The 11,846-nt window shown below is 43.1% G+C and overlaps 1 protein-coding gene across 2 annotated transcripts in view; it reads left to right on the top strand.

Annotated features, from left to right (window-relative positions):
- LOC310948545 (ubiquitin-conjugating enzyme E2-17 kDa-like) overlaps positions 1 to 10,127 on the top strand; it is a 17,497-nt gene extending 7,370 nt beyond the window's left edge. Inside the window, exons 3-8 of one of the 2 annotated variants that reach the window (XM_083915707.1) lie at positions 2,363 to 2,394; positions 2,465 to 2,542; positions 4,467 to 4,572; positions 8,252 to 8,345; positions 9,026 to 9,076; positions 9,567 to 10,127. In XM_083915707.1, the coding sequence (XP_083771833.1) occupies positions 2,363 to 2,394; positions 2,465 to 2,542; positions 4,467 to 4,572; positions 8,252 to 8,345; positions 9,026 to 9,074 (359 nt within the window). In that variant the 3' untranslated portion in view covers positions 9,075 to 9,076; positions 9,567 to 10,127. The remainder of the gene's footprint in view (positions 1 to 2,362; positions 2,395 to 2,464; positions 2,543 to 4,466; positions 4,573 to 8,251; positions 8,346 to 9,025; positions 9,077 to 9,566) is intronic. The other variant, XM_083915708.1, reaches the window with a different exon arrangement.
- The last annotated feature ends 1,719 nt before the right edge of the window (positions 10,128 to 11,846 follow it).

Here is an 11,846-nt window from a genome sequence, read left to right as displayed (position 1 = left end):
TGAGTCAGCACAAAACCACCGCCACCGAGTCTGAGTCAGCACAAAACCACCGCCACCGAGTCTGAGTCAGCACAAAACCCCCGTCACCGAGTCTGAGTCAGCACAAAACCACCGTCACCGAGTCTGAGTCAGCACAAAACCCCCGTCACCGAGTCTGAGTCAGCACAAAACCCCCGTCACCGAGTCTGAGTCAGCACAAAAACCACCGTCACCGAGTCTGAGTCAGCACAAAACCACCGTCACCGAGTCTGAGTCCGCACAAAACCCCCGTCACCGAGTCTGAGTCAGCACAAAACCACCGTCACCGAGTCTGAGTCAGCACAAAAACCACCGTCACCGAGTCTGAGTCAGCACAAAACCACCGTCACCGAGTCTGAGTCAGCACAAAAACCACCGTCACCGAGTCTGAGTCAGCACAAAACCACCGTCACCGAGTCTGAGTCAGCACAAAACCACCGCCACTGAGTCTGAGTCAGCACAAAACACCGTCACCGAGTCTGAGTCAGCACAAAAACCACCGTCACCGAGTCTGAGTCAGCACAAAACCACCGCCACCGAGTCTGAGTCAGCACAAAACCACCGTCACCGAGTCTGAGTCAGCACAAAACCCCCGTCACCGAGTCTGAGTCAGCACAAAACACCGTCACCGAGTCTGAGTCAGCACAAAACACCGTCACCGAGTCTGAGTCAGCACAAAACCACCGTCACTGAGTCTGAGTCAGCACAAAAACACCGTCACTGAGTCTGAGTCAGCACAAAACCACCGTCACCGAGTCTGAGTCAGCACAAAACCACCGCCACCGAGTCTGAGTCAGCACAAAACCACCACAGAGACAAAACACCGTCACCGAGTCTGAGTCAGCACAAAAACACCGTCACCGAGTCTGAGTCAGCACAAAACACCGTCACCGAGTCTGAGTCAGCACAAAACCACCGTCACCGAGTCTGAGTCAGCACAAAACACCGTCACCGAGTCTGAGTCAGCACAAAACACCGTCACCGAGTCTGAGTCAGCACAAAAACACTGTTACTGAGTCTGAGTCAGCACAAAAACACCGTCACTGAGTCTGAGTCAGCACAAAAACACCGTCACTGAGTCTGAGTCAGCACAAAAACACCACAGAGACAAAACACCGTCACCGAGTCTGAGTTCGCCCGACTGTGACTCCTTCATCCGACCGAGCATCAGAGAAAACGCTGACTCCTCAAAACCTACACAGTTAATGTGTTCAGCGTCAGTCGGCCAATCAGCACGCAGCGTGCTCGCACCGAGGTCCAACGATGCTGCTGATTGGCCGACTCACGGAGAAACACGACAAACGATAGACACCAGAAAACGACAGTAACGCAAGAGAAACACGAGAGACACGCGAAAGACACGGGAGAAACGATAGACATCAGAAACACGACGAAAACGCGACAGAAACGCGTCAGAAACGCGACAGAGACGCGTCAGATGAATGGGGTAAGGGAGCAGTGTACAGTTTTGGCCCAGTGGGCTCCTACCAGAGAGACACCTACAAGGCCGGAGGATCAGCAAGTGCCATGCTACATAGAGGGCGTGCAGCACGTGCCTCTGACTCAGGAAAAGGCGGTTCAGCTGGTCAGAGATGTCTTCACCTCGGCCGCAGAGAGAGACGTCTACACCGGAGACGACCTTCGGCTCTGCATCATCACTAAGGAGACTGTCCCTCTGAGGAAGGACTGAAGAGGGACATGTCCCCTTTCCTCTGCGTTTCTCTTTGGGCTCTTCTTTCCACACTCACCTGTTGGTTTTGGCGCCTGTATAACAAGCGCGTCAGAAACACGACAGAAACGCGACAGAAACGCGACAGAAACACGTCAGAAACGCGTCAGAAACGCGACAGAAACGCGACAGAAACGCCACAGAAACGCCACAGAAACGCCACAGAAACGCGACAGAAACACGTCAGAAACGCGTCAGAAACGCGACAGAAACGCCACAGAAACGCCACAGAAACGCCACAGAAACGCCACAGAAACGCGACAGAAACGCCACAGAAACGCGACAGAAACGCGACAGAAACACGACAGAAACGCCACAGAAACGCGACAGAAACGCGACGGAAACGCGACAGAAACGCCACAGAAACGCGTCGGAAACGCGACAGAAACGCGACAGAAACGCGACAGAAACGCGACAGAAACGCGACAGAAACGCGACAGAAACACAGACGGAAACGCCACAGAAACGCCACGGAAACGCCACGGAAACGCCACGGAAACGCGACAGAAACGCGACTATATCCAAAGATTTATGCCAAAATACGTCATGTTGTAGTTGTTGTTGTTTATTCTTTATTAATCTTTATTAATCTTTATTGTTCTCTCTTTTCTCCAGTGTTTCATTGGCAGGCTACGATCATGGGGCCCGTAAGTATCAAAGGCACCGTCATCTTCTCTCTGTGTCGCTGTAAAGTGCTGACTGTGTGTCTCTGTGCAGCCGGACAGTCCCTACCAGGGCGGCGTCTTCTTCCTGACCATTCACTTCCCCACAGACTACCCGTTCAAACCACCCAAGGTCAGTGAACGCCTCCTGAACACTTTATACCACAGACTACCCGTTCAAACCACCCAAGGTCAGTGAACGCCTCCCAAACACTTTATACCACAGACTACCCGTTCAAACCACCCAAGGTCAGTGAACGCCTCCTGAACACTTTATACCACAGACTACCCGTTCAAACCACCCAAGGTCAGTGAACGCCTCCCGAAACCTTTATACCACAGACTACCCGTTCAAACCACCCAAGGTCAGTGAACGCCTCCTGGACACTTTATACCAGACTACCCGCTCAAACCACCCAAGGTCAGTGAACGCCTCCTGAACACTTTATACCACAGACTACCCGTTCAAACCACCCAAGGTCAGTGAACGCCTCCTGGACACTTTATACCACAGCTGTCGATACTTTAATCATCTTCTAAACATGCACATCTGAGAGTTCAGAAAGAACCAAAGCTGTAAAAACACAAATGAATCAGATCTTCAGTCAGATTTCCAACTGGAGGTTGAGATGAAAACAGCCGCGTCGTCACTCCGCACGCCATGGACGCGGAAAAGCGTGTGCCGCGTGATCGTATCTGGACCATGACGACGACGACGACGCACCACAGAGACAAAACACCGTCACCGAGTCTGAGTCCGCTCGACTGTGACTCCTTCATCCGACCGAGCATCAGAGAAAACGCTGACTCCGTCAAAACCTACACAGTTAATGTGACTCAGCGTCAGTGAGCCAATCAGCACGCAGCGTGCTCACCCCGAGGTCACACGACGCTGCTGATTGGCCGACTCACGGAGAAACACGAGAGAAACACGACAAACGTTAGACATCAGAAACGCGACGATGACGCAAACCCGCTTTTATAAACGTTTCCTCCCTGGCTGCTGGTGAGGGGCGCTGGGACAGTGGTGTGGTTGTTGTTGTTGTTGTTGTTGTTGTTTACACACTCCTTCCTAACACCTGGAGCGTTCATTCTTTTACGTCCTCATGCGAAGACGCCATCGTTCTGTGGCGTCCGGTGTGAAATGGACTGATGAGTACCTACTTACGTCCTGTAATGGCAGAGGGAGGTTGTTGTTGTTGTTGTTGTTTACACACTCCTTCATAATACCTGGAGCGTTCATTCTTCCTGCAGCAGAAAGCAAAGACTTGTGTCTTTAGGGTCCTTGTCCCCCCTCCAGGCCCGTTTGTACTCACACTACCTGGGCCTCGGAGAATGCTTCTTGCTGCCTATACGTCATCACGCCGTAACACGTCACACGCATTGATGACGTCATGGCGATGCGTGGCTTTGTTTCCAGATCTTTCCGTAGACCTCGGAGTTTTTGTGCGTCTTGTCGACTGTTTTTGAATCTTTTCATCGACCAAATCTGCAGTAAACACTCCACCTCCGCATCACACCAACGTGAACCTTTCACCGCCATTGTTTGAAATGTCCGCGCATGGTCCCTCCTTCTTTTTTCTACGTCCCAACAGGCGCACAGGAAATGACCTCAGAGCCGCCGTAGGCCTCGTGCTCGTACACGTGCGCACGCTCGTGCTCGTACACGTGCAAACGTGCTTTACTAAAGCCCACCTCTCCCAAACGGGCCGTGGACGGCAAGCGTGCCGCTCCTAGACGTGGTACGGTTGCACTCACACTGGTCAAAGGAACCAGACTTTAGCCGTGACACGTGCTGGGGCACGGGACGGAGGAACAGTGGGAGGGCGCCCTTAGACGGTCAACACAGACGTCCGTCCTCCACAGAGCTGCGTCTGTCTCACGCTCTGTCTGTTACAGTGAAGGTTGTCGTCTCCACTTTACTCTACGGGGAACTGTTGTCTCTGTAAATCCTGAATAAGTCAGAGTTCTGTTTTTACCCTCTCCGTAAAGTCTCCTGAGGTCACGTTGGTTCTGATTCGTCTCTGTAAATAAGTTTCTCCTCCTTCTTCCTTCAGGTCGCCTTCACAACCAGAATTTATCACCCAAACATCAACAGTAACGGCAGCATCTGCCTGGACATACTGAGATCACAGTGGTCTCCTGCGTTAACCATCTCTAAAGGTGCGTTTCCCTCCGACTCACGTTCAACACGAGTCACATTCAACACGAGTCACATTCAACACGAGTCACATTCAACACGAGTCACATTCAACACAAGTCACATTCAACACGAGTCACATTCAACACGAGTCACATTCAACACGAGTCACATTCAACACGAGTCACATTCAACACGAGTCACATTCAACACGAGTCACATTCAACACGAGTCACATTCAACACGAGTCACATTCAACACGAGTCACATTCAACACGAGTCACATTCAACACGAGTCACATTCAACACGAGTCACATTCAACACGAGTCACATTCAACACGAGTCACATTCAACACGAGTCACATTCAACACGAGTCACATTCAACACGAGTCACATTCAACACGAGTCACATTCAACACGAGTCACATTCAACACGAGTCACATTCAACACGAGTCACATTCAACACGAGTCACATTCAACACGAGTCGCATTCAACACGAGTCACATTCAACACGAGTCCCATTCAACACGAGTCACATTCAACACGAGTCACATTCAACACGAGTCACGTTCAACACGAGTCACGTTCAACACGAGTCACATTCAACACGAGTCACATTCAACACGAGTCGCATTCAACACGAGTCGCATTCAACACGAGTCACATTCAACACGAGTCACATTCAACACGAGTCACATTCAACACGAGTCACATTCAACACGAGTCGCATTCAACACGAGTCGCATTCAACACGAGTCGCATTCAACACGAGTCACATTCAACACGAGTCACATTCAACACGAGTCACATTCAACACGAGTCGCATTCAACACGAGTCACATTCAACACGAGTCACATTCAACACGAGTCACATTCAACACGAGTCACATTCAACACGAGTCACATTCAACACGAGTCGCATTCAACACGAGTCGCATTCAACACGAGTCACATTCAACACGAGTCACATTCAACACGAGTCACATTCAACACGAGTCACATTCAACACGAGTCACATTCAACACGAGTCACATTCAACACGAGTCACATTCAACACGAGTCGCATTCAACACGAGTCGCATTCAACACGAGTCGCATTCAACACGAGTCGCATTCAACACGAGTCGCATTCAACACGAGTCGCATTCAACACGAGTCGCATTCAACACGAGTCGCATTCAACACGAGTCGCATTCAACACGAGTCGCATTCAACACGAGTCGCATTCAACACGAGTCGCATTCAACACGAGTCGCATTCAACACGAGTCGCATTCAACACGAGTCGCATTCAACACGAGTCGCATTCAACACGAGTCGCATTCAACACGAGTCGCATTCAACACGAGTCGCATTCAACACGAGTCGCATTCAACACGAGTCGCATTCAACACGAGTCGCATTCAACACGAGTCGCATTCAACACGAGTCGCATTCAACACGAGTCGCATTCAACACGAGTCACATTCAACACGAGTCACGTCCAACACGAGTCACGTTCAACACGAGTCACGTTCAACACGAGTCACATTCAACACGAGTCACATTCAACACGAGTCACATTCAACACGAGTCACATTCAACACGAGTCACATTCAACACGAGTCACATTCAACACGAGTCACATTCAACACGAGTCACATTCAACACGAGTCACATTCAACACGAGTCACATTCAACACGAGTCACATTCAACACGAGTCACATTCAACACGAGTCACATTCAACACGAGTCACATTCAACACGAGTCACATTCGACACGAGTCACATTCGACACGAGTCACATTCGACACGAGTCACATTCGACACGAGTCACATTCGACACGAGTCACATTCGACACGAGTCACATTCGACACGAGTCACATTCGACACGAGTCACATTCGACACGAGTCACATTCGACACGAGTCACATTCGACACGAGTCACATTCGACACGAGTCACATTCGACACGAGTCACATTCGACACGAGTCACATTCAACACGAGTCACATTCAACACGAGTCACATTCAACACGAGTCACATTCAACACGAGTCACGTTCAACACGAGTCACGTTCAACACGAGTCACGTTCAACACGAGTCACATTCAACACGAGTCACATTCAACACGAGTCACATTCAACACGAGTCACATTCAACACGAGTCACATTCAACACGAGTCACATTCAACACGAGTCACATTCATGAAGCAGACGGTTTAACTTTCACTGTTGTGCAGAAACATTAATAAAGTCAGTTTTAACCTCCAGCTGTCATTCACATGTTAATAAACGATAATAAGAAGTGATTAAAGTGTGAAAATGAAAAATTTCACAGGTTTTCTTCATTAAAGTCAAAATGAATCAAATAAAAGTCATAAATCACCAAAGATGAAGATGAACTTAAAGGGTTTTAATATATTTATGTTGCTCATTGTTCACGGTTTTTATTTGTTTTTTAAATATTTTTTAAATAATTGTTGTTTTTTAATAATTATTGTTTTTTTAATATGTAATATTCTTTATTTTTTTAATGTTCAAAATAAAGTTATTCAGTAAAACAAATACGGCTTTAACTTAAAAAACTGAATAAAATAAATAAATGTGTTTTTTATTTTAATATTAGAATAATTTCATATTTATTTAAATTAATAATTAATAAATAAATAAAACGGCCACGAAATTATTTCTAAAATAAATGAGGCAATAAATAAATATAAATATATAAATGTAGTTTTTAAACTTTTTTCACAATTATAATAATTCCATATTCATTTAAATGAATTATAATAAATAAATAAATAATAATAATAATAATCTGATAAAAATGGTCATGAAATAATTTCTAAAATAAAATGAGGAAATAAATCTGAATGTTATTTTACTTTTATTTCATAATTATTTCATTTGTATTTTAATAATAATAATAAACAAATAATCAAATAAACCTCAGAAATCACCAAATCATCAAAATGACCATGAAATTAATTCCGTTTTTATTTAAATAATAATAAATAAATAAATAATAAAAAAACCTGTGAAAAAGTAAAAAATGGTCGTGAAACAAATTATAAAATAAACAAGGAAATAAAAATAAAACTGATTCATCAAAAACAAATCTGTTAAATAAGTTTTTCAAAAGACTTTTTTATCTCAGGGAACTTTTATAATAATTATATAATATAATAATATTTTATAATAATATAATATTTTACTAAAACAGGCAATAAATAAATAACTGAGTGATTTAATTTAACTTTTATTTCATAACGATAAGAATTCAATATTTATTTAAATGAATAATAATAAATAAAAATGTAAATAATCTTTGTAAATAAATAAAATTATAAAATGTAAATAAATGAGAAAAAAAATAAATATAAAAATGTAAATGAGTAAACATGGAAACATTTATGATACTTATATAATAAAACCACATTTTTAATAATAAAGTCCTTTAATAAAAGTATTATTTATGAATGTAATGAACTTTATTTAATCCTATTTATATTTATTTTCCTCATATTTCATATTTATTTAATAATATTTCACATAAACGGCGTTTTGACGTGTCTTTAAACACAGAGGCGACTTTAAGTGTCTTTGATTTATTATCACACTTCTGTTTTATGATTATTATATAATTATATATTTATGTTATATGATATATATATATATGTTTATTATATATGTATATATGTTTTTCTCTCCTCAGTCCTTTTGTCCATCTGTTCTCTGTTGTGTGACCCGAACCCCGACGACCCGCTGGTGCCCGAGATCGCCCGCATCTACAAAACAGACCCCGTCAAGTGAGTTCACCCTCATTCAATATGATTATTATTAAATTATCAATTATGATTATAAAATATGATTAAATATGATCCAGTGCAGCGTGTGCGTGCAGCGTGTGCGTGCAGCGTGTGCGTGCAGGGTGACGTGCAGCGCGTGCGTGCAGCGTGTGCGTGCAGCGTGGGCGTGCAGCGTGGGTGTGGGCGTGCAGCGTGTGTGTGCAGCGTGGGTGTGGGCGTGCAGCGTGTGTGTGCAGCGTGTGCGTGCAGCGTGTGTGCGTGCAGCGTGGGTGTGTGCGTGCAGCGTGTGCGTGCAGCGTGTGCGTGTGCGTGAAGCGTGGGTGTGTGTGTGCAGCGTGGGCGTGTGCGTGCAGCGTGTGCGTGAAGCGTGGGTGTGTGTGTGCAGCGTGTGCGTGTGCGTGCAGCGTGGGCGTGCAGCGTGTGTGTGCAGCGTGGGCGTGTGCGTGAAGCGTGGGTGTGTGCGTGAAGCGTGGGTGTGTGCGTGAAGCGTGGGTGTGTGCGTGCAGCGTGTGCGTGCAGCGTGGGTGTGTGTGTGCAGCGTGTGCGTGTGCATGAAGCGTGGGTGTGTGTGTGCAGCGTGTGGGTGTGTGCGTTCAGCGTGCAGCGTGTACGTGTAGCGTGTGCGTGCAGCGTGTGCGTGCAGCGTGGGCGTGCGGTGCTAACGCGCCTGTCTGTCTCAGGTATAGCAGACTAGCCAGGGAGTGGACAGAGAAGTATGCCATGCTGTGAGGGTAAGAGGCTCTGGACGTGACGCATGGCCGCGCCGCGCCGCGCTGCTCATCTTTCATTACAAACCACTTTTATAAGAACGCATGAAAGTGACGGCACCCAGGGGTTTGTTGTGCCCGCGCTTGTTTCTCAGACGTGTCGGAGGTTCGTCGTATTAAATTGTCGTCGTTTCGGCTTTGCATGTCTCAGAAACAGCGAGTGTTGCATCTTCATCGACACCGTGGGAAAAATACCAGACTGGAGAACTCGTGCTGCGAGGAGCTGAAAACAGTCGCAGGTCATTTACGGCGTAAAGTCGCGTGCGCCGTAAAGTCGCCTGGTTCGGCGTAAAGTCGTCGCGTGCGCCGTAAAGTCGGGTGCGGCAAGTCGTGTGCGTGGTTTGCAGGCATGGCATCGTCCTGCTCTCACTGATGACCTCACTGATGACCTCACTGATGCTGTCAGTGATCAGCTGACGGGCGCGGACTCACCTGTGTGTGTTTCCACCTGCAGGTACAACAAGACGGCTCAGGACTGGACTCAGAAATACGCCATGTGACCCTCCTCCTCCTCCTCCTCCTCCTCCTCCTCCTTCTTCTTCACTGCTGGAATAAACTGTTTGATTTCCTCATGTGGCCACGCCCCCTCCCTCTCATCAGCCAATAACAGCAATTTGTTCAGTTTTCTTTTGGTCCTCAATGCTTTTAAATTCTGGATTATTTTTATGATTTTCAAAATAAGAGAGAAACGGTAAAGCAGGCGACGGGCGGAGGACTGTGAGCTGTGAATGTGCCAACTGCGAGCCTCCGCGCAGACGACTGAAGGGAGAACTGTTACGTAAATAATAATAAACTAATAATAATTTAATGCATGTCAGTGATTGGTTCGTGTGCTGCTGAGATAAACATGACAATAAAGAAAGGACAGCGTTTTTCTTTAGTTTGGTTGTTTTTAGACGAGAGCCGTTCGTTCTTCACCTCCGACACTGTTCTCCTGTTTTTGCACTGAAGATGAAACTCGGCTCTCAGCGAAGCTCTGTCGCGGGTTTTTCTCAATAAAGTCGAACAAATTGCAGTTTTTTTTATGGTGTTTTCATTTGATTCTCTTTGTTTCTCTTTGCTGTGAAACTTTAAGTCTGAAAAAGATTCAGTTTAGAGTCAAATCCTCATTGTTTTTGAACCACTGGAGCTTTAGTTTGAAGTCGACGGCAGATTAAAAAGAAGATTATTGAAGTTATTCATGTTTTTATTGTTCGATCATCAGGTTTTTTTTTATTAATGACGTGAATAAAAACGTATTCAGATGTTTATATTTAAGGGAAACGCAGAAATAGAAATATAGAAATATCCTGCAGTCTAAAATAGAAATACTTAATTTTATTATTTAATATTAATAAAGATTTAAAACATGTCCTTATTCAGTATTTTTTACATGATATTAAAATAATACAAAGAAAGTTTGAGGAAGAAAAACAACAAATGGACGAAGGATCCAGGAAAGAAAAGGTTTAATCTGGTTTAATAAACATTTATATTTTTAAAATATTTGTATTTATATTTTAAGAGCTGTTGATTTACATTATATTTTATGACTTTTTTATTAAATATATATTTAAGTTATGTCTATTATAATTATGTTGTATATATGTATTTTGTTTAATATATTTCTCATTTTATATATATTTATATTTTCAGTGCAGTCAAATGATATATATTTTAAGGTTGTTTTTCTATATTTAATCTGATAAATATTTATATTTAAAGTTCTAGCAATTCATATTCTATTATAATAAATATTTTACATTTTTTTTCATGTTTTTTATTTTATATTATATATATATTAGATATTTTACGTGCTGTTTTACGTTATGTTTACATAATATATTTTGTTTTTTTTAAAGTGCTGTCAATTTAACTTATAATATTATAATAATATATTTTAGATATTTAACATTATATTTAAAAAAAATATATATAGAATTATTACATATGATGCATTTTCTCAGGGGAACTTATTATTATTTTTATTATCATTATTATTCGTATTCTAATTATTTTATTATTATCATTATTATTATAATTATTATTGTTATTTATATTATTATTATTATAAGTATTATTGTTATTTATATTATTATTTTTATTATAATTATTAGTAGCATTATTGTTATTTATATTATTATTATTTTTATTATTATCATAATTATTAGTAGCATTATTATTATTTTTTATTATTATTGTTTTTATTTTAAGTATTTTTTTTAATTTAATTTGTTTTTTTTAGTTTGTTGTGTTTGATCCAAACTCACCAGCTGGCGGCGGAAACGCACCAAGAAATCAGCAGCAGAAGAAGAAGAACAAGAAGAACAAGCGGAAGCGGAAGTTGAAAAAAGGGAAGAAGAGGCGGGAGCAGCTGATTGGACAGCGGTGAACCAATGAGAGGAGGCCAGTTGAGTTCAAACAGCAGCAGCGACGGACACTCACCTGTAACTGACGTCACAAACAATCAAAGGTGAGCCGCTTTTTATCGTTTATGATTTTTATTCAGCTGTTTATCATTAAATCATAAAAACTACAACATTCACGGTTAGAACTACAAAAACACTGAGCCTCTGCTGCTAACGATCACGAGCGAAACCGTAAACAGTAACGCTAGCAAGTAAGCTAGTTAGCGAGTTAGCGAGTTAGCAACTGTAACGGTTCTAACGGTTCTCAAGTTAAGTGTTAAATATTTTACTTTTACTACATTTAAGAGTTAAATATTATAATTTTACTACATTTAAGTGTTAAATAT

Source organism: Echiichthys vipera, assembly GCF_963691815.1.
Source record: "Echiichthys vipera genome assembly, chromosome: 6".
In the NCBI taxonomy this organism is placed as follows: Eukaryota; Metazoa; Chordata; class Actinopteri; order Perciformes; family Trachinidae; genus Echiichthys; species Echiichthys vipera.
The sequence above is the reverse complement of the archived record's forward strand: the minus strand, read 5'-3'. Positions and strand labels throughout refer to the sequence as shown.